Below are 22,656 nucleotides of genomic sequence, written 5' to 3'. Positions count from 1 at the left end.
CCATTTTTTTTTCTTTCTCGACACCAGCTAAATTTGATGAGGCAGGAGGAAAAGCCCTAATCCTGGACATCCACGAGGCCAAGCACCGACTATTTGGCCTCCACCACTACCAGCTGTGGTATGACCTTAGAAGAAACTTTCCCCGCCGAGTGGACGACAAGGCGTTCGATATTGGGCCGTATCAAATGGGCGTCCATGGCGGTATCTTAGGTTATTATTGGGGGGCAACGACCACGACTAAGACGTCTTTGTCATCTCCACATTCTCAGCCTCGAGTGCCAGACGCACATATCCGCTTGAGACATTGATGGGATATGCGTCAAATTCACGCATGCCCTTTGTGCGCCTGAGGACGAGGATCATCATCCAGGCTGCTGTAAACGTCCAAATCCAACATGGCTGAAGGCTCGAGCTCGTTTCTTGGACTCGAGGGTCTTCATGTTTTCGTCACCGGATCAGCTGGTGGAATTGGAGGTGCTGCGGTAAAAGAATTTCTCGGTAGGTAGCTCTCCCCAGAAGTATATGCTTCGAAAACGGCGTGTTGATAGTCATTCTCAGCTCTTGGATGTCGTGTCACGGCCTTTGACCGCAGATCGATCGATAAATCAACGCTTTGCTCATCTCCGGAGCAGTTGTCCAGGCTCTTCACGACTCAAGGTGACCTGACGTCTGAAAAGTCTGTCGCTGAAGCATTCCAAGCTGCGACCGACCACTTTGGCGCACTCAACATCTTGATAGCCAACGCGGGTATCACGGATGAAAGCTCTCATCCGCCGATATGGGAAATAAAGGAGAGTCTGTGGGACAAGGTCTGGAATTTTTCTCGAGGGGGTATGGCCTAGAACCTTTTGCTCATGTCACGATAGGTCAATGGCAATAACGTCAAGGGCACATTTCTGACGGTCAAGCATTTCTTACTCTCGGTGAAGACGGCACAAGAGGCAAAGGGAGCTGAAATTGACAATGTTTCCATTGTCATCACTGGCTCCGAGACCGGGAAGTTTGGCCAAGAAGGACATGCAGAGTGAGTCGACAGGTATTTCAAGAAGCTCCTCCAGAAGATGCTAAACTTTTGGCAGATATGCATCTGGCAAGGCGGGCCTCCAATACGGTCTCGTTCGTACAGTGAAGAACGAAATTGTTCGCCTGAACTCCAAAGCCCGGATCAATGCCGTGGCACCCGGATGGGTGAATACCTCTCTCATTGGTGATCGCTTGGACGATCCTCGGGAGATGTGGGCAGAATGTCAGGCGACGGTTGCGCTGAAGAAGATCGCACAGCCCGAAGACGTAGCACGAGCTATGGCATTCTTGGCTAGCCACCGTGCAGCTGGCCATATCTCCGGAGAATGCATTTCCGTCGACGGTGGGATGGAAGGCCGGATCATCTGGCGAGAGGAGCAAGTCTTGGGAAACAATAAAAAGGAATCTACGCTCCAGATGGCCACCATACCCGCCTCCTTGACTCCAGCGACAAGAAAACGACGAATCCGCATTTGTCTCTCTGTTGATTTTGACGCCATTTCAGGTTATCTAGGCACAGGCCATGATCCCCAAAATACCCTCTCCGACTACTCGGCCGGCATTTTCAGCGCCAACGTGGGGGTGGGCAGACTGCTGCGCCTGTTCAAGAAACACGGCATCTCCGATAAACTCACCTGGTTTGTCCCCGGTCACAGTCTTGAGACGTTCCCATTGCAAGCGCGGGAGATCGCTGAGAGTGGAGCGGAGATCGGAATACATGGATATAGCCACGAGGGGGCATATGCAATGACTGTTCAACAGGAGAAGGATGTTTTGCAGAAATGCATCGGCCTGATAAGCGAGCTCAGACAAGGTAAGAGACCAGTTGGATATCGAGCACCGCTTTACCAAATCCGTGAGACGACTGTCAAGCTCCTCCAAGACCACGACTTTCTTTACGACAGTAGCATGAACGCCCACGACTCTTTGCCTTACTTCCTGGTGAACCCCTTTCCACAAGAACCACCGCATGTCCCGGACTATAAGAAAGAGGCCAGCACTTGGATGGTCCCCACCAAAATACCCGAACAGCCACAGCCAGGCACCGCTGAAGCCAACAAGGCTCTAGTGGAGATACCCTCGAGCTGGTATACGGAGGACATGACGCCTGTAAGTGCCTTGCGTCCCATGTAATGAATCTTGTCCTGACTCTCATCAGCTTGGATTTTACCCTTATGCTGCCAACACACAAGGATACGTTGGAGTCGACCTAGTCGAAAAGATGTGGTGGGACAGGTTCGAATGGCTATGGGAGAATGAAAGTTGGTTGGATGAAGGGCCTGGGAAAGGCTACGGCGCGGTGTATCCGTAAGTGACACTAATGCTGCTTCCATAAGCGATCCAACCCCCTAGAGGCAATTTGCTAATCACAGGATCGACCTTTTGTAGCATGATCTGGCATCCTGAAAGTGCGGGTCGGGCACATATCGTGGGCATGATTGACCGATTCATTGGAAAGCTCGTGCAACGGCAAAAGGCGGCAGGGGACGGCGAGATCACGTTCGAGACGATGGAAGGGGTCGCCCAGAGTTGGCAACAGAAGCGCTCGTAGGGAACCTAGACAGGATATTGAAGTCAATATACCGAGTATAGGTGTCGATTACCTAGCATTACCTCAGCTCTGGGCGGTGATCAAGTGGCTGCGACGGGCTGCGAGTAGATGGTGGCGTCCAGTAGTTCTCTCAGCCTTATGTGAGTTACTTGCATTGGCAGAGGAGAAGAACAAACGCAGCTCGGAATAGATGTGCGCAAAAAGTGTGGGACGGTAGGGGAAAGTCATCTACTAATTGCTGGAAGAGGAATAAGAAACACGATGCTGACTCTTATCGTGGCTGATTCAGCAATCCACAGTAAAGATGAGGGGATGAGGGGATGAACCCTTTGGCCATTCCTGGCTCGGGCTGCCCTACTTGTAATAGGCTGGCCCGACGTCCCGACGCCTTTACGTACGGGTAAAGAACCCCCCTAGACTCGACCACTCAACCACCTAAACTAAACCTTCTAGGGCCCTGTTCTAGCTTAGCTGAAAGCCTGCAGTGACTGGCTCCGGTCAAGTATCTTCCAGGCCAGTTACGAACCGGCGTTAGTTCAACATCCCTCCTGCGGTGGTTCGCGCTTCAAAGTTGCAGAACCCTGACAATGATGTCGCCTGCACGCTGGACACAGACAGGGAAAAATGATGATATACTCTTTAACCTGGCGACCTTCAAGATCTATCTTCCCCTTCCTGTGCCATCATCCATAGCAGTGATTACGTCTCTGTCACCGCCCATGCCCACCTGACTCAAGTGACCCTAACAACGACCCAGTCTCTCTCACCGTCACCGGCTGCCTATTTCTTGCGTCCTCTGATTGCTGCTGTCCTTTCCTCTTCGTTGTGCCCAAAGTGGTATCTCTACCTCTTCGTATCTTCCCAACACATCCTTAATGTCTCGTTAGGTGCGATAATGTCTAACTCAGATCCACCTGCTACTCCGCCGCGACAAGGCGAACCTATCCCTCCCATCATCCTGGAAGAGGCGGAAGCTGCAGCTGCAGCTGCTCAAGAGGAGGCGTCTGATGGTGCAAGACAATCAAATGTGTCCAATTCGTCGCCGGAAGGGCATGTACGACATCATGGCGGCGTCTCTCCTCATCTGGAGGATGTCCCTCCACCAGCATATAATGGCGCTGAGTATGGACAACTAGACATCAGTCAGAACGGCCTTGACACGGGCGCGAGGATAGCCAGTGATGGCCGAGTCAATATCAATATCAACCAGCACAAGGGGAAGCTCACGAGCTTGCTTTTGCCTGCGCTGCGCCGTCAGTTGGAGTTGTCGAGGCAGAAACCGCCACCAGAGCCCCCAGTTCCCGAGGGATTGGGAGATGTGGATGGCCTACCTCCGCCACCGATGAACATTGTGATTCAAATCGTGGGTAGCAGAGGAGATGTGCAGCCATTTGTGGCATTGGGCCAGGTGCTGAAGAACAAGTACAAGCACCGCGTCAGAATCGCCACCCATCCCACGTTCAAACAATTTGTCACTGAGAATGGTCTGGAATTCTTCAGCATAGGGGGCGACCCGGCCGAACTCATGGCATTCATGGTCAAGAATCCGGGTCTGATGCCGGGCATGGACTCGCTCAAAAGCGGAGATGTGGGCAAGCGAAGAAAAGGAATCTACGAAATCGTCACGGGTTGTTGGAGATCCTGTATCGAAGCTGGGGACGGCATGGGCATGCCGGTCAGCGATGACAATATGGATACGCGCAGCTTTGACAGTGCCGTGTCTTTCGGCATAGATCCGACTTTGAAGCCCTTCGTCGCAGATGCAATCATTGCCAACCCCCCAAGTTTCGCCCATGTGCATATTGCAGAGAAGTTGGGCATTCCACTTCATCTTATGTTCACCATGCCTTGGTCGCCAACGCAGTCTTTCCCACACCCCCTCGCCAACATCATCTCTTCAAATACTGACGCCAGTATCACAAACTTTGTCACCTACGCCTTGGTAGATATGTTGACCTGGCAGGGTTTAGGAGATGTTATCAACAGGTTTCGAGAAAGGAGTCTCGGCTTGGAACCCGTGAGTATCATGTGGGCACCCGGTATGGTCAGTCGACTGCGCATCCCATGGACGTATTGTTGGTCGCCGGCTTTGATTCCAAAACCAGCAGACTGGGGCAGCTATATCGACATTTCGGGGTTCTTCTTCCTAAATCTGTCCACGAATTATACACCGCCACAGGATTTGGCAGATTTCCTAGCTGCTGGGCCACCTCCTGTCTACATTGGATTCGGCTCGATTGTGGTGGACGATCCAAATGCCATGACCAAGATGATATTTGATGCCATCAAGAAGACGGGCCAGCGAGCGATAGTCTCGAAAGGCTGGGGCGGGCTCGGGGCCAATGAGTTGGGAATACCTGAAGGCGTCTTCATGATTGGCAACTGTCCTCACGATTGGCTGTTTCAACATGTGTCGTGCGTCGTGCATCACGGTGGTGCAGGTACAACTGCCGCTGGTATATTAGCCGGTCGGCCGACGGTGGTGGTCCCATTCTTTGGTGATCAACCGTTCTGGGGCTCAATGACCGCCAGAGCTGGAGCAGGTCCCATGCCCATTGCATACAAGAATTTGAATGCCGACAAGCTCGCACACTCGATCTTGGAAGCATTAAAGCCTGAGTCGCTTGAGCGCGCAAAGGAGCTGAGCACGAAGATTAAGGCAGAAGATGGTTGTGAAGCTGGCGCACAGTCGTTTCATAAGCAGTTGCACATGTCGAATCTCCGATGCTCATTGGATCCATCACGCATTGCAGTCTGGCGTGTAAAACGAACAGATATCCGGCTGTCACCACTTGCAGCCACTGTTCTAGGAACCGAAGGTCTGCTGGACTTCTCGGACCTTAAGCTTTACCGACCTCGAGAGTATGAGACAGAAGACGGCCCCTGGGAGCCGATATCTGGTGGTGCAGCCGCCTTGATTGGGACTCTGGGAAACCTTTCCATGGGTATCGCAGACTTCCCCGTCGAAATCCTCAAGTCTTTGAAGACAGCGTCGGGAGAATTGAAAGAAATCCACGAAAGACGCTCAAATAGTGGCACATCCACGCCTATTGCGCCCTTGGAACGCTCTTCTGAAGTCGCTAGTTCGACCTCTGGGGCGATCACGCCTGTCCAGTCTGAACCGTCACTTTCGTCAGGAACCACAGCAGTGCCGGCGCCTTCATCCTTGTCGACAGTCTTAAGCGCAGATGGATCGGCCAAAGTTCCCCACCATCACCGGCACCATAGCCTGACTCACCATCGATCCCGATCTCGCTCTGGTTCGCCAGCAGCCAATGACAGTCGCGAATCCTGTGTTGGTGAAGAGGTTGGGCAAGTCTCACTGGACACCGCAATCTCTGGAGCCAAAGCTGCGGGTAAAATCATTTCAGCTGGCGTCAAATCACCCATGGACTTCACATTGTCCCTGGCAAAAGGATTCCACAATGCACCGAAGCTGTATGGAGACGACACGGTACGACAGAACGAAAAAATCGTGGGACTTCATTCCGGCTTGCGAGTGGCGCGCAAAGAGTTCAGCTATGGCTTCTATGACGGCATCACCGGACTCGTCACCCAGCCATTGGCAGGGGCGAAGAAAGAGGGCGCAGCTGGTTTCTTCAAGGGGGCGGCCAAAGGTCTCGGTGGTCTGGTTCTCAAGCCGGCCGCGGGCATTTGGGGCCTCCCTGGATACACCGCAAAAGGCATCTACAGCGAGATTTCCAAGCACTTTGGAAGCTCCGTACAGAATTATATCATTGCGGCTCGAACAGCGCAAGGATTCGAGGACTGGAAAAACAGTTCTCCCGAGGAACGACAACGAATTGTTACCGCCTGGAAAGATGGCAGGCTGGAAACCCGGAAACATGGACAATTGTACGGGAATGATCGCAAGGTGGCGATTGAAAGCCACATTATCACGAGGACCAACACGAATTCCGTTGAATTGATTCACGGATTCCGAAATACTAGACATCTTAGTTGGGACGAAAGAAAGGCTCTTGCCGAGCGAAGGGACCAGCTGAGAAAGGAAGAGAAGGAATTACAACGCCGTGAAAGAGAGATTCAAAGGGAAGAGAGGAGGAATGGCAAGATCAAAAGCCGGTGCAAATTTTGTCCCTTCGACCATGACACCAGTCACCATCTCAAGCACAGCCACTCTCTCTCCAGTCTGGGATCTTCGCTTAGCCATGAGAGTACGCCGTCGCAGTCGCAAGACAACATCCTGGCCGACTATGAGCACGCAATTAAGCATTCCGTGAGTTCGACGAGCAAAGGCAATCCTTTGGAAGATGCAGTCATCGAAAGGGCGCTGCGAGCGAGTCTCCGGGAGCTGCACAGTTCAGGTCATGACCCGAACAAGTATTCTGATGCAGCGTATCAGCAAGCCATCCAAGCTAGCATTCGAGAATTCAAGAAGGCCCAAGAAGAGCATGCCCGACAGCGCGATGCCTCGTCCAAGAGCACAGAGAAGCCGGAGGCAGAGCATGACGCAGAACTCGAAAGGGCACTCGCGCAGAGTCTGGAAGAGCACAATCAGACTAAAACTACAAGAGATTTAGCCTCTGAGGATCACCACCATTTGGATTACAGTGATTCAGGGATTGACACCGACTACGACGAAGATTTCGTGCGCAAACTTGAGGAGACCAAGAAACTACATACAGAGAATGAACTGAAGAAGAAAGCGCTTGCAGAACGTGAGGCCGCGCTTACAGCTACGAATGGACATGAGGAGCCAGCTACGGCCGATACGGGAGCAACAGCCGACGGCTATGAGAATGACAAGGAGCTGCAGCGGGCAATAACCGCATCTGAGGAGGACGACAGGAAGCGACAGGAAGAACTTACGAAAGAAAGAACAGAAGAAGAGATTGTGATTGAGTATGTCAAGAAGCAGAGCCTCATCGAGGAGCAACTGAGGCAACAAAGGGAGGGTGATAGAACCGCGGTGGCAGCCGAGTAGCAGGCTAACAGACGATGGGTGAGGGGATTAGAGAGAGATAAGACAGACCATGACCTTCCCTTATTTCCCCTCTGTTGATGAGTTAACGACATACGGAATGGAATACCTGGCGGTTTACAAATGCTGGACTATGGTAATAAATACATGGGCTAAGCGGGCAGATGATGGCATTCTTCATGATTGATGGCAATTTGAGATACCACATGGCAATGACGAGAGCATCCATACATAGATGATGAACGACAAGCAATGAAGCGTCTGGACAATTCGAAAGAATCTTTGCTTTTTAAATCCCACCCGATATACACAAGAGAGAGGAACCCACATATGCACACGTTCTTATGCGCGGAATCTTGTGCGAGGACACGGCTGTTTTGAATTGCTTTTCTCTGTACAGAACGAGACTATGTTCTATTGTCACTACGTGTGTGTATGTACATGGATGGACCTTTCTTGTGACTCAGTACACGCCGAGCGGATAGGCGGCCTTGTCGATATTCTTGGCCCCGAGCGGCACGACCCGCGGCACTTGGGTGTAGGCCTTTGTGAGCTCGACGGTGGCGTTCAGTCCCGCCGTCACGGGCATCTTGCGGGCGTGCAGGACGTCGTCGAGGGCCTTGGCGACGTGCAGCAGGGTGCCTTCGGACCAGGGCAGGCCCAGTAGCTCCATGCCAATGGGGATGCCGATCGGGGCGGTGGCCGACGCTGGTGAGAAGCCAATTGGGACGGTGATTACAGGCGAGCCCGTCAGGGCGGCCAAGATGCCGTTGCGGCCGGACTGGCTGGGCGAGCCGATGGGGACGACCAGGTTCTTCTGCTCCGGGTAGATGAGGCAGGTGAGCTGGTTGGAGAGGATGGTGGCCTGCAGGGACCGCGTCAGGTTGGCGATCAGCGCCTGCTTGCGGAAGTAGGACGCGTTACCCGTCGACGAGACCAGGGCTGTCTCCACGTACGAGTACTGCGACGGGATCACCAGGAACTCGGGCGTGGTTTGGTTGGGCGTGTAGAGCGCGGGCATGGTCAACGGGTGAGGCCCCGTCAGGTTGTCGCTCGATAGGTAGTGCGTGAGCAGTTCGCGGTACTCGGACGTCTGCACGTCCATCTGCGCCGAGATGGCCGTCGCGTTGTACGTCGTCGTGTCATTGATGACGATCACGCTGGCCCCCAGGCCCTGCAGGACCGCGATGGCGTGGTCCATGGCCTCGTTGACCGGCGTGGTCTCGTTGCTCGATGCGCGGTTGAAGAACCCTTCGATCACCCCAATCCGCATCCCCGTGAGGTTGGCCCGTCGGCCCGGCGAGACGAACGTCGTATAGTCGGTGCCCAGGACCGAGGATGGGATCGCCGACGTGACGTTGTCGGCCGGGTCGTAGCCGATCGAGGCCATGACAGTCAGCGCCGTCGCGATGTCCGGCAGGGAACGTCCTATCGCACCGATCGTATCCTGGGTGTAGGAGATGGGGATGACGCCCGTGCGAGAAATCAGGCCCCTCGTCGGCCGGAAGCTGAACAGGCTGTTGGCGCTCGCGGGGCTTCGTAGCGAGTTCACGGTATCGGTGCCCGTGCCGAACACGGCGAACGAGGCTGCGACTGCTGCGCCCGTACCACCTGAGCTCCCGCCGGGCGTGCGGGTGAAGTCGTACGGATTGATGGTTTGGCCACCCAGGCTGGATACCGACAGGCCCTCGAGCGCCAGTTCATGGAGATTCGATTTGCCCAAGATCACGGCCCCTGCGTTGCGGAAGGCCCGCACGGCGGGCGCGTCTTGGGTCGGTTTCGAAGCATTGAGAGCCAAACAACCACCTGTCGACGGCATCGGAAGGGCATCGTAGTTGTCCTTGAGAAGGATGGGGATGCAGAAGAGTGGCCCCGTGGCATTCCCTTGCGACAGGGACTGGTCCAGCGAGTCGGCGATCGAGAGAGCATCCGGATTCAGGGTGATGATCGCGTTAATGTCCGGGTTGAAGTGTTCGATCCGGGCGATGAAGGCGCTGACCACATCTCGGCAGGTTGTGAAGCCAGAGAACAGAGAGCTGTGGATGCTCGAGATGGTAGCTTCGCGGACATCGATCGGGGCTGTCTGCGCGATGGAGGGAGTTGGAAGGAGAGAGAGCGCTAGGAGGTTGAGGGGGTGTAGCATCGTTCAGGTCTCGTCGTCAGCACTTGGACGTGCTGCGTGTCTTCTCATCATCATAGCTCATGGTTGTTGGAGCTCCGTTAGACTATATATGGCGGTAGATCTGTGGGATGTAGTCGAAACTGCGGTCAAGGGTCTGTTGTTTCCGGCCAACTGCCGGGCTGGTAGCTCAAATTAACAAGAGGAGATGCCCACCTTATCGCCAACGAGATTATGATAAATGTCCCAAGTTAGTCACTAGGCACAGTCTTGACCATGTTGGCGCGAGGACATCTCCTGTGCTGGGCTCGTACTGAAGATAGATTGAATACGGAGATAAAATGAGAGTTGCGGGTATAAAGAACAGCAGCCTTGCCCGAGGCTCACAAGGCTGTCAAGGCATGATATCACCGATCAAAGGTGGCTTGCGGAGGATTTAACACATGGAGCAACACTTTCGTCTCATGTTTTGTGATCACACACTTCCACTGACCCCTCCTCATTTGAAACACTTGGCCTGGTGATCAGCATCCCCCAATCCTTCCACTCGCCTGGTTAAAATACTCGGGGGAATTTTGGTCCAATGTCACCGCTTGGCAATGTAGCACTCGAGCTCTCCCCAATGTCACTTTGTCCCTCTTCCTCCGCAATTTAACCATTTTTGCACCTTTGACAAGACCATGGGAGCTTCGGGAGCTTCTAGTCAGGCACCGCATTCTTGCCATTGGACTCTGAAGATGCCACTCACCTAGAATACCATCATCTACAACCCGCCCTTCCCAGTCCGCGACTCCGCGCCACGTTGGTCGAAATGTGACTCTGTGGGGTAAAGCTGGAGCTTGACTGGATGGACTCGAGAGTCTTTTGCCTCTGGGGCTCCACGGTTTTTGACTCGAGCTCTGACGTTGTGGTCGGCAAGTGGTGATGGTCGATGCAGCAGCTCATGCAGCTCCCATAAAAGAACAATGCCCACGGGGTCAGTTGGTCGGAGGAGAATTTTCTGTGCCTCTTAAACAGGGCACTCGCTCGAGCTCAGTCGTCTCTTGGACTTTGCCTATCTATCCATTGCACGGAATCCCCTCCTGCGAAAGATGAAGGTGACTCCCGTCCTGTTGGCCTTGTGTGCGTCTGGGGTGGCTGTTGCTCAGAAAGCCTGCCCAGGCTACCGAGCCAGCAATGTCCAACAGACTGCGAATGGCTTGACAGCTGATCTCAACCTCGCTGGCCCTGCTTGTAACCTTTACGGCACCGATCTGCGAAACCTCACCCTGACTGTGGAGTATCAATCCGGTATGTCTGTTGTCCTGTGAGCGATACAAGTATGGCTTCTGATCAACTGGGAAAGCTTCGAGGCTTCATGTCATCATCGAGGATCAGAACCAGACTGTCTATCAAGTTCCTGAATCCGTTCTTCCCCGTCCCAATGCCACAGAAGGCACGACGGCTGCCAATGCTCAGCTTGTGTTTGACTACACGGAGAACCCTTTCACCTTCTCTGTGTCTCGGCCTTCGGGAGAGGTTCTGTTCAACACGTCCGGATCCCCAATCGTCTTTGAGTCGCAGTATCTGAGACTGCGGACCTCTTTACCCAGCCACCCAAATCTGTACGGACTTGGTGAACACTCGGATCACTTCAAGCTGAATACGTCCAATTACACCAGGACTCTCTGGTCTCGCGATGCCTATGGCATCCCCCAAGGCACCAATTTGTACGGGAATCATCCAGTGTACATTGATCACCGAGGGTCAAATGGCACACATGGGGTGTTATTCGTAAACTCCAATGGTATGGACATCAAGATCAATGACACTGCTGGCCAATACCTTGAATACAACACCCTCGGGGGTGTCCTGGACTTCTACTTCCTAGCAGGGCCTTCCCCGATTGAAGTCTCCCAGCAAATCTCCGAAGTTGTGGGTAAACCCGCAATGATGGCGTATTGGACCTTTGGATTCCACCAATGCAGATATGGGTACAAAGACGTCTGGGAGGTTGCAGAAGTTGTGCACAACTACAGCGCCGCCAACATTCCCTTGGAGGTAGGCACACCCTTCTGTGGACAAGGATTTGTGCTAACAGCTGCAGACCATGTGGACGGACATTGATTATATGGTAGGTAGTGTCGCCAGACTCATACCAGAAAGACACTGACGGGGAGATAGGATGCGCGAAAAGTCTTCACTTTGGATCCACAACGCTTCCCTCTGCGCAAGATGCGCGAATTGGTTTCTTACCTCCACGCACATCAGCAACATTATATCGTCATGGTCGACCCCGCAGTCGCATATCAGAACTACTCGGCGTTCAATAACGGCAACAACTCGGGCGTCTTCATGAAAAGAGCCGACGGGTCTCCATTTGAGGGCGTTGTGTGGCCCGGCCCAACGGTGTTTCCAGATTGGTTTCATCCAGATACCCAAGACTACTGGAACGCGGAGTTTGCGTCGTTCTTCAGCCCGGAGACTGGGGTCGATATCTCGGGACTCTGGATCGATATGAACGAAGCCTCAAAGTATGAGTCGTTCCGTCATTTTGCTTGGGCGTGTGCTAACTATTTCCCAGCTTTTGCAACTATCCATGTTCCGACCCCAGCGCATTTGCCAAAGAGATGGGGTTCCCTCCAAAGCCAGCGGCACTGCGAACTGGTCCAGCAATCGCCCTTCCGGGATTTCCAGCTGATTTCCCGCAGCCACCATCAAATTCAAAGCGACAAGCACCGTCGACGGGTAACAAGCTAGGCCTTCCCGGCAGGAAGCTCATCAATCCTCCTTACATGATCCAGAATGCTGCCGGTAGTCTGTCAAACAAGACATTGGACACGGACCTCGTTCACTTCAATGGCCTGGTGGAGTACGACACCCACAACATATATGGGACCATGATGTCGTCGACTTCCCGCAATGCACTTCTCCATCGGCGTCCAGATGAGCGACCCCTGGTTATCACTCGCAGCACCTTCCTTGGCGCCGGTGCTCATGTCGGCCACTGGACAGGGGACAACCAAGCCACCTGGGCTGAGTACGAGATCAGTATCTCAAGCATGCTGAACTTTGCAACCATCTTTCAAGTGCCAATGGTCGGAAGCGACGTCGGGGGCTTCTCATTAAACACAACCGAGACGCTCCTCGCGCGCTGGATGATGTTGGGGGCTTTCCAGACCTTTTATCGCAATCACAATGAGCTCGGCAACCGACCTCAAGAAGCATATCGCTGGCCGCTGAGTGCTCAGGCATCGAGAAACGCGATTGACATTCGCTATCGTGCTCTCGACTACCTTTATACTGCCTTCTGGACCCAGACACAGACCGGCAAACCTGTTTTGAACCCCATGTTCTACCTCTATCCTGAAGATGCAAAGACTTTTGGAGTCGACGCCCAATTCTTCTTTGGGGATTCGTTGTTGGTGTCTCCCGTAACGGCGGAGAACAAGACGACTGTGCGTATTTATTTGCCTGATGATGTGTTCTACGACTGGAACCATGGTTTCACCCCAGTGCGAGGTAATGAGTCGATGATTACCTTGAACAACGTCAGCTACACGACCATCCCGCTCCATGTTCGCGGCGGCGCAATCCTCCCTCTTCGGGTGGAGAGTGCGAACACGACAGCAGAGCTGCGGAAGAAAGGGTTCCATCTCCTGATCGCACCTGGTACGGACGGGGCGGCTAAGGGATCGCTCTACATTGATGACGGGCTCAAGATTGAACAACCTAGCACCACATTTGTCAACTTCACATACACCAACGGGGCTTTCTCCATGTCCGGCGACTATGCCTATCCAGTCAATGTCAGTATCGAGCGGATCACCGTTTGTAATGTTGGGTCTGCACCACAGAGCCTCAACATCGCTGGCGCTCCGAACTCGACTTTTTCGTATGATAAGGCAACGATGGCCGTCACAATCAACACCAGTATCCCTTTGACCCAGGACGTTAGCTTCCAGCTACCGGCATCCCAGGTCTAATTTCATGCCGAGGAGGATGTGAGGTGAGGCACAGGAGACAGAGGTGGCGTGGGTGGTTAGTATTCGGGATGCGGACGAGGCTGGCTCTCCTTTCAGGGACCACGACGTTATGAGTCTCACTCCTTTCCATCTATATCTATCCACGTATTGCTAGTGTCAATTTATGTCAATACCTTGTCAGTCACACTCCGGCCGAACCAGTCAAGATTTCTGGGACAAGCCCTGCGGCCGAGAAGAGGCGGTGAGCCAGACGTTACAGGCTCAGTGCTTCTACTAGTAGCTGGCTGCAGTGTGTCAGTCAGAGATCGATCATGGTAGTGCCTGTCGGGCCGTTGACATGGCGACAACCTTGTTTCGACAACGGCCATGAACAAGTGCGTACCTGTGACATACATATATACATCGTTTCTATCTCAACAGCGCCTCGCCCAGACACTGTTACCACTGCGGGCTCTTGTTGGGCACCCCCGTGACACCCCTCTTCCATCCCTTCCCTAATCTCTCCCTAGTTTCAATCTGTCCTCCACTTGCTCGGTCGTTTATCCGGCCCCACACTCGGCAGGAAGGCGACCATCCCACGGCGTCGCATTGAGAGAACTTGACCCCAAACTTTGAGACTTTCCGAGTTCTCGTCTGCTCGATCATCTAAAGGTCTCTCCCAATCTGCGAACCAGAATCCTGGGTCGCTGCATCTCTACACGCGAGAGAATGGCTGTCAGAGCTTTGCGTCTCGGCTTATATATGCTGTGACTGACTGCATCGGGTTATTTCTCCTGGGACCCCCATCGGCCGATTGCTTCTTGTCTCTGACTGCTGGACTGGGGATTGACTGCCCCTCACGGTTGGTCTGCAAACTTCCATCGTCCAACGACCGGCTGCCACATTGGTTCCTGAGATATCGCTAAAACCACCCGCCAAAGATTTCAGAGTTCCCACTTCGTTCCTGCCATCAATCATGACGCCGCGGTAAATCACGGAGGACCTCGCTCCGAGGGTGACGTTCTTGGAAACCATTTTGGTGCTTGGAGCTTGGGAGGGACTCGAGAAGTGGACACTTTGCTCGGGAGCAAGAATAACATCAGGAGGGCAAGTCATCAGAGCAACAGCAAAGACAATACGATGATGCACGACGGCGGGGTAAAAAGTTGGACCTGTGGCCCTGGCCTACCGCTGCCTGCCACTGACTGCCACTGACTTGCCCACTACTAGGCATCAGGTGCTCTCGCAGTGCGCAGTCTCAGTCGCCGCCTTTGCGTCTCGCCTTTTCATTTGCTCTGCTCTCCCATGCAATCAGGTCCTGTCCCGTGTTGGCTAAACCTCTGAACCTCTGAACCCAGTGGGCTCTTACTTAATCTACTTGACAACTCATCCCATTACTACTGCACATGCCTGTGCTCACTCAATCGCCCCCCCGTCCGGCCAACTGACAACCTGCCAGCGAATGTATCGGCTGCGGCTGCATTTTTGAACTGCCGCAAACCAAACCAGGCATCATCTCGTCACCTCTTGAGTGTTGCAGGTTAATCTCTCTCTGGCCCTTCCATCGAAGTCTGGATCCGCCTCATCTCTTCAAGCATGCTCATTCGATTTCCCATTGTGCCTCTCCCTTGTACCGCTAGCCTGAGTTGCGACCGAGGTTCATCACGACCCGGAGTGTCGCTGCGAACAGCCTCTCCCGTGATCCGTGTCCCTCTAGCCCACGTCCCTCTCTGACCTACCATCCATCATGCCTAAACAACCCGCGAAGTCGGGCAAGAGGCTGAAGCGGGACGACGACCATGACTCTGACGATAGCGACGAAGACCTTCAACCCATACATTTTTTCGTCCCCGGCGAAAACATCAATGCCGCAGTCCTGGTTGATTACATCACACGATGGGTCGATCGCACAGCAAAGATTACATCGGCTCAACATCCCACGGTGAGGACCAACCTGGTCCACGTTTGGTGGTTCCTCTTTAACTGACCCCATTATCAGGATAAATCACGGACTGGTTTCAGCGTCCTAGCGAAAAGAGCACTCAATGCCGTAAGAGCCTTCTCTCCCACCGTGCGATACCCCTCCATATCCATACTGAGAATGGTCTAGGTTAGCATTCGCGATCTCATCAATGACTCGAGAGACTGGGACTTGGAAACACAAAGCAGTAGGCTCATTCCGCTTGGGGAAGCAAGAGATGACAAGCCAAAAAGTTGACCAAATTTCTGTGTCGCAGGAGAATATAGAAAAGATCCGTACGATTATAGAGAATCGGATACAGCCAGGCGTCGGGCGAAAAAGGGTCCCTCAGAAGGCGGCACCAATCGACCGCAGCAACCTCGGGTCAAACGAGACGTAACAAATGAGCCTGCTGACGGCGGGCGACAAGAGAGAGTGACAGCGACATCAAATGTGGCGGCCAGCTCTCCTCAACCTGCGTACCACCAACCTCAACCTCAATACGGCCAATATTCTGGTTATTCCCAGCCGCATAACATGCAACCGAACCCCAGTCCGTACTATCAAGGTCAATCAAGACCCGACCAAGCCTCGCCGAGTCTCAACATCACGGTGAACACGGCCACGTTTGCGCCGAGACCTGGACAACCTGGACAATACATGCCGACTGCATATCAAACCACGGGATATGCACATACCCCCCAGCACGAATCTGACCCGCCGCCCGCCTACCAGCAGTCTATGATCAGTCGTGGTCCTTCAAACCCGCAACCGCCGTCACATCCCGGGCCCGACACCTTTGACGCGGCCAAGGCGGGGGGGACGAGCCGAAATTTCCCTGCACAGGCAACGCGACAAGGCTCGACCGACTCCAAAGAGGACTTTCCTCGATCCCAGAGTGCCCAAGACCGTCGACCGTCAACGCTTGACCCGTCGGGACGGAGATCTGGACGTTAGCATTGATGATAGCGCACTAGAGGCGATTTGCTTATCCTATAGATTCGATACTGCTAGAGACCAAGGACGAGGAGGACGCCAAACAGTCCCCTGCCTATTGTCTCGACCGAACAAGGCGGCAGAAAGGCTTTAGCCTTCTCAGCGGCAAATGCCACCAACAGAAACCTACGTTTCTCATCGACCTTTATCATGCTGATCGCCTTTCCAGAGTGGGGGAAATCTTACCCCTTGCTGCCTGTTACCGTTGATCGATCTTGCTCGACTGCTGTATCCTTTTTTCTTCTTCGTCCTCCTTACCTTTTTGGTCGTGGGGCTCCCCTTTGATATGGCGGCCAATATCTTAGCGGCCATTGTTTGGGCTGGTTTCTGTCGTCCTCGTCTCTCATCCCGTGGGTGTGACAGATTGGAAGAAATATAATGCCGAGACAGATCAGGCTTTTCGTTTATGGGACATCACAACATGGATGGCTTGGTCAGCTGGTGCGTGTCAGATCTCGGTCCGAGCCTTACCCATTCATTAAGCCAAACCTTGGGGTTGATTATATGATGGCGGCCAATGAAGCTGGGATCCTTCAAACGCCATCACGTGTGCATCGTATTGTTTGTGCAAGTCTTGATATGACCGATATGATGGGGACAGCCAAGGGGCTTTGGTCAGTGGTTAGTGAATGGTAACGGTGTCAACCAAGGGCGAAGCTGCTCGAGGGGAGAATCAAGCTTGGTGACAGCTGTGGTATCATTGCCGCAATTGCGAATCTTCGTTAGCATGTTCGTTGTATATACGTACCTGCAATTGATCTCTCTTCTCTGAGAGTTTAAGAGGTATTTGTTTGCTCTCAGCCACAGGAATATTTAATTATCGGAGGGCTGCCAAGTGTCGTTGGTTGTAGGCGAGGTTGATGGGGGGTAGCTCGTTATTGGTGATTGCCGCCTGTAGAGAGATTGCCGGTCAAGCCATGGCTCATGGCCTTAGTCTCTAGAACTGTAATAGAGGTTGCCCGATGATGGTGAAGGACTCGTACTGAAGTAGTGAAGCAAGTGACGCAGTGACGCAGCCTCCAAGTATTTAAAAACTCACCTTGTTCCCTCTGAGAGGCTGCGCTTTTTCTTCAAGTTCCACACACTCTGTCCATCTTCTCTGACCTTGTCAATCTTCTTCTACTCCCGTACTGGTCATGATGATCCTCCCCCACTCGTCCCGAGGCTGGAGGCACTGGCACCTACCGCTTTCCCGTCCCAAGGTCAAGGGGGGGCCCAGGGTTTCAGCCTTTGTTTTTTGGCCGCAATCTTACTTTGTCGGCTACGTGTCAAGCTAAAACCACGCCGCTGTCACCGGAATGGGCGGTGATTGGGTTACAGAAGGGACTTTGCATATGCAACGGGCCCTTGGAACTGGGCCACCTGAGCCACCTGGGGCCTGGTGGCCTGTAGCGTTGAGATGCATGGTCTCTCATTCCCCCATTCATACCCTCATTCCAGGGCACCACCAACTGACCAGCACCACCAGGGAAAAACCAGGGCCACGACACATGAAGACGAGCCACTGCGCCCACGGGCCACCCCAGCCAAAGCCAGATCCCAAATTACCCCTCCTCGTCCTCCTCCTCCTCGTCGACCGTCGAACTTCCTTTGTGACAGGCTGCTTCTCGCAAGGCAAACAATTACCCTTTTTTACCATTTTCCTCTCTCTTTTTTGCCCCTTGGAACCAACCCGAGTTTACCAGCCGGGAACAGGGCCAGGCCAACAAAAAAAAGGCTCCCCTCGTTAATTGTCCAGCCCGTCTTTTTCCCTCTTTCTCCCTGCCCTCGAAAGCTGACTCGGTTCGGCCTTTTTCTCTCCTGGATTTTAATCCTAACTTCGCTTTAGGCAGTGATGACCGCTGAGCACAGCAGGACAAGAACAAGTCAATGGCCCTGAGCCTGGGCAATCCTCATGGATGGACCGTCGAGAATGTTGCTCAACCACCTCCTGTTACGACCACTTCGACCCAGGCGCCCGCCTCCTCTACTCACCTTGAGGCGCGTGAAGGCCCCGCTCCCGCTCAGTGGCAAGCGGTGAAGGAGGAAATCCGAATCCTTTATGAGAAGCATCCCTTGCGGGATGTCAGGAAAATACTATTAGATCGGCACAATTTCCGCGCAACGTGAGTCCTGTGTGTCCTTTTTGTATTGGCAAGACCTGCCGAAATTCCCCAGCCACTCGAGGGTTCAAATCGTCCCGTGCATTGTTACTGATTTCCGGTCTCGAAACAAATCCAGGGAGCGCATGTATAAAGCCCGACTGTCGCAGTGGGGAATCAGTAAGAACTACTCGGACAAGGACTATCAAATATGTAAGTATCCTCTGATCATGTAGCCCCATGGTCTCGCCGTTAACGCCTGATCAAAGACAACCACAACAAGTGGTGATGCAATGCTAACAACCTCGTCGTAGGTGCGGTGCTACACCACACACGGCAAAAAAGCGGTAAACGATTGACGGCGTTTGTGATACATGGCCACAAACGTTCTCTCAAGGACCTTCACAAATACATCAAAGGGCGAAAGATGACCGAGGAGGATTTCCTCGCGTCTGCCCTTGCCAACGCCGACCAACAACAGGAGCAATATCCTCATGTCCGAGCCTACACCCCCGAGCCTGAGACTGAGGCCGAAGAAGGACCGCCTCTACATCATCAGACATCATCCGCTCCCACTAGAGCACGGCCCCCCGAGATCGCTGCAAATGTCCCTCTAACCAAGGATTTGCCTTCGCCGAGGGAAGCCGTGTCAGAATCAGTCTCCAGTGTCCCGGCCCCAGCCTCGCGTTCCACCGCCCCCCACAGCTCCGCTGTCGCCCACCAACACTCGCCTACTACGAGAAGTCCTTCTTCGCACAGATGGTCACCCCACCATGCAGCCTCGCCATATTTCCCTCTGACTGTGTCACCGCCTCAAAGGCACGGTCCTTATTTTCCATCCAAGGACAGCACCACTAATACTAACTACTCATCGGATGCTTCACCATCATCATCACGTGCCCGTACCGTCTCTTCTCCCCAAGATGCCCCTCTGTCGGCAGCTCTGTCATATACTTATCTTGCCCCCCATGAACCGCTAGCCACCATCGAAGACCAGGTGCGTCATGCGGGCACACTATATGACACTAGCCCCCTCATGTCTTGCAATCAACTGGGTCGAGATGTAGAATACATGGCGCTGCAGATGGTGGATGCCCCTTCGTTGAAGTCTCTTTGCGGCCATGATGACATTCGCAGCTGGTCGCTATTATTCAACGACAGCTCATCCGAGGACTCGATGGACTACGAACAGATCTGTCCCACGTGCCATGAGTCCACCCGCGAACACTTTATCAGTCTGCCGAATCTGGAGATGCCTCAATTACCTCGTAACATTCTCAACGCCAGCCAGGACTCGTCGGCGGCGAGCACCATGTCCGTCCCCGCCAGCTCACGAGGCCATGAGCATTCATGGAAGTGGGTGGCGCGGTGCTTCGCCGCGTGCATCTATCTGCGGAGGGGCGACCATACGTTATCGCAACGGAGTCTGGCCGACGCGGACGCCGAGTTCAAACAGATGCTCGTCCCCCGCCAGGATCCCAAAGTGTTGTTGGCCCTCAACCAGACGTTACAGATCCTACAGATGCACGACCAGGGCGACATCACCAAGACGATTATGCAGAGCGCGTATCTGGTGGCGGAGCGGTCGTTGGGGCCGAGTCACCCGATCACGACCATTGTGCGGTGGATGGTTTACGTGGCGAATGGACAGATGCGCAATTGCGACATCACCAGCGACACCCTCGGCGAGGTCTACGAGGAGATGGTCCAGCGGTACGGGCCCGAAGATTCGCGTTCGATCGCGTCGCAGTATTGCCACGGGTTTATGTTGAATGTCGAGCGGAAGCTTCAGGAGGCCGAACAGGTCTTGCGTCAAGTCTACAAGATTTCCTCGACAGTTCTAGGTCCCAAACACCTGCAGTCCATCTCGGCTTTGACGAATTTGCACCGCGCCCTGGAGCGACAGAACCGGCTCGACGAGGCAATCGCGGTGCTGCGTTGCGCGGTGCGAGACTCGCAGGATACCCTGGGCGACAACCACCCGCGACGGCTGGAGAGTTTACGGCTACTCGCGCTGCTGTACCAACGAAAGGGCTACCTCGACCTGACGGAGGAATTGTACTGGCAAGTGGTCGACGGCCGGGTCAAGATGCTGGGCAAGAACCACACGTTTACGCAGGGGATGAAGCGCGACCTAGAGCAGTTCCTCCAGGAGAGGGGGAAATGGACCATCGAGCAAAAGATCATCAAGCCCGATGGGTCCGTGGAGGTTGTGGCTAGCGAAAGTAGTTCGCAGTTACGTCTACAAGACCTTTTTGAGTGGGATGCACACGAGCAATGGGACGACACGAGGAGCGAGGGCGAAAGTGAGACGGGGAGTGAACATGCGGCATTCTGAGCGTTCTTTTTTTGTTAGGTATCTATTTTTCATGGCCTGGACTGATTATTATTCGAGGAGGAAAGATGACAAAGAAGGAAGAGGAAAAAAGAGGCTTTGTTCTATATGATGGAGACGGAGTGTTTGACCGACCAGCGGCCGGTGACGAGCTAGTAAGTAAGAATTACCCGGTACCTACCATCCCAGGGGATTTACCACTGGAGATGCAGGGGCTTTTAACCCACCTATCTACCAATCTTAGATACCCTTGCTACCTACTTGCCTGCCTACTGACCTACAGAAACAACGTGAACAAGAAGAAATACCTATACGAGCCTCGTGGGTGTAAACATGGACGTGGGAATGCGAGCGAAGAGGGAGGAGAGACAGTAAAACGCCACCGACGTCGTCAGGCAGGCTGAGAATGGTAAGAGGAAAGTCACTGTGACACCAGTGGCACAGGCCGGTAGGGAGCCTTGGGAGCACAGACAACGTCGGTGGCGCGGGGAGGGGGCATCACATCGCATCACGTCGCATCTGGAGTATCACCAAGTCAGGACCGGTATTAGGACCGGGACCAGGACTGGGACGGGGGAAGACGTGACGAGGTGACGAGGTGAAGGGAGGTGGTGAGGTGGTGGATATATCGTATACCGTGCACCATGCACCTATCGAGTCCCTACCAACTCACCATTGAGGGCCTACCTATAGTACCCGCATACATAGGTATCGAGTACTCGTGTGTACTTGTACCTGGGTGGTGGGTGGGTAGGTAGGTAGATAGGTAGGTAGATAGGTAGGTAGATAGGTAGATGTGACATGAGAGACTTTGGTGGATGGATGGATGGTCGAATGAGTTGGCTTAACGAGAGGTTCAATGAGCGAATAGATTGAATCGATCGATGTCGTTTGAGAGTCTGTGGTGTGTGGTGTTTGGTTTGTGGTGTCAAGTCTGAGATGTGAGGCGTCAAGTGAGGCATCTGTCTTCTACCAAAAGTGCCTACCTATCTAGGTATGAAGCATGGCAGCGTGACAGAACAGCGTGACCAAATACTTGTAGTACTAGGTATTCCTGTGGTGCCTGGGCACATGACACCCATGTCTTTTTTTGTGCTTTCTTTTCTTTCTCTTTCCGACTACAAGTGCGAGGTACTTGGTGTCAATCCGTGGCATTTTGTGGGGTCCGGGTCGTGGGTTGGACGGATTTGTACTTGTGCGAGTAGAAAAGGCACCATAGGCTAGCGGCTAGGTAGCGAAGGAGATTACACAGCTCGACAGTTCGATAGGCAGGTACATAGGTGCACTGGTAGGTAGGTATGGGATACGGACTAGCGATCTGTTGATCTGGTGATCTACATACATCCGTCCATACCTCCATACATATAGAGGGAAAGTAGGGCGCGTTTTGAGAAGTAGGCTGGTAGGGCAGGGTGAACAGGGCGCCCACTACCGAGCTTGCGAGTAGTGTAAAGTCGCCTTGTAGATCTCTATCTCTCGGACGGCGTTAACTGGCGTGCTGGGTGACTGGTGACTGGTGACTGGTTCACTCGTGTAGTGCGATACCGTCCGTGTAGACGTGGAGATCGACGTGGAGATCGACGTGGAGATCAACGTTGTGGATCGGCATGTACCTCGAAGATCAACGAGTCGATATCTCAATGAGTGTGACGAACGTGACGAGGGGAGGACAAGGACACAGTAGGTAGGTATGGACAGCGTATG

At 53.6% G+C, this 22,656-nt stretch overlaps 6 protein-coding genes across 6 annotated transcripts; 5 read left to right on the top strand and 1 right to left on the bottom strand.

The window, feature by feature from the left end:
• Positions 1–395: 395 nt before the first annotated feature.
• On the top strand, positions 396–2,575 carry AYO20_05558 (hypothetical protein; the record flags this gene model as incomplete). The annotated part of the gene is made up of 6 exons (XM_022643852.1): positions 396–498; positions 559–809; positions 867–1,024; positions 1,080–2,133; positions 2,183–2,331; positions 2,413–2,575. The coding sequence occupies 6 exons, from the start codon at positions 396–398 to the stop codon at positions 2,573–2,575; spliced, it is 1,878 nt and encodes a 625-aa protein (XP_022500093.1).
• An 895-nt stretch (positions 2,576–3,470) lies between these two features.
• On the top strand, positions 3,471–7,520 carry AYO20_05557 (hypothetical protein; the record flags this gene model as incomplete). The annotated part of the gene is made up of 1 exon (XM_022643851.1): positions 3,471–7,520. One exon carries the CDS (start codon positions 3,471–3,473, stop codon positions 7,518–7,520), a length of 4,050 nt encoding a protein of 1,349 aa, XP_022500092.1.
• A 460-nt stretch (positions 7,521–7,980) lies between these two features.
• Positions 7,981–9,660, bottom strand: AYO20_05556 (hypothetical protein; the record flags this gene model as incomplete). The annotated part of the gene is made up of 1 exon (XM_022643850.1): positions 7,981–9,660. The coding sequence occupies one exon, from the start codon at positions 9,658–9,660 to the stop codon at positions 7,981–7,983; it is 1,680 nt and encodes a 559-aa protein (XP_022500091.1).
• A 1,067-nt stretch (positions 9,661–10,727) lies between these two features.
• AYO20_05555 (hypothetical protein) lies at positions 10,728–13,601 on the top strand (the record flags this gene model as incomplete). Its single annotated transcript, XM_022643849.1, has 5 exons — positions 10,728–10,926; positions 10,982–11,676; positions 11,723–11,749; positions 11,800–12,149; positions 12,200–13,601. The coding sequence occupies 5 exons, from the start codon at positions 10,728–10,730 to the stop codon at positions 13,599–13,601; spliced, it is 2,673 nt and encodes an 890-aa protein (XP_022500090.1).
• Positions 13,602–15,327: 1,726 nt separating this feature from the next.
• Positions 15,328–16,497, top strand: AYO20_05554 (hypothetical protein; the record flags this gene model as incomplete). Its single annotated transcript, XM_022643848.1, has 4 exons — positions 15,328–15,522; positions 15,580–15,630; positions 15,691–15,748; positions 15,818–16,497. The coding sequence occupies 4 exons, from the start codon at positions 15,328–15,330 to the stop codon at positions 16,495–16,497; spliced, it is 984 nt and encodes a 327-aa protein (XP_022500089.1).
• Positions 16,498–18,405: 1,908 nt separating this feature from the next.
• Positions 18,406–20,955, top strand: AYO20_05553 (hypothetical protein; the record flags this gene model as incomplete). The annotated part of the gene is made up of 3 exons (XM_022643847.1): positions 18,406–18,641; positions 18,694–18,830; positions 18,932–20,955. The coding sequence occupies 3 exons, from the start codon at positions 18,406–18,408 to the stop codon at positions 20,953–20,955; spliced, it is 2,397 nt and encodes a 798-aa protein (XP_022500088.1).
• Between the last annotated feature and the right edge of the window lie 1,701 nt (positions 20,956–22,656).

The sequence above is a fragment of the Fonsecaea nubica genome (genome assembly GCF_001646965.1).
Source record: "Fonsecaea nubica strain CBS 269.64 chromosome Unknown Scaff33, whole genome shotgun sequence".
Lineage (NCBI taxonomy): Eukaryota > Fungi > Ascomycota > Eurotiomycetes > Chaetothyriales > Herpotrichiellaceae > Fonsecaea > Fonsecaea nubica.
The sequence above is the reverse complement of the archived record's forward strand: the minus strand, read 5'-3'. Positions and strand labels throughout refer to the sequence as shown.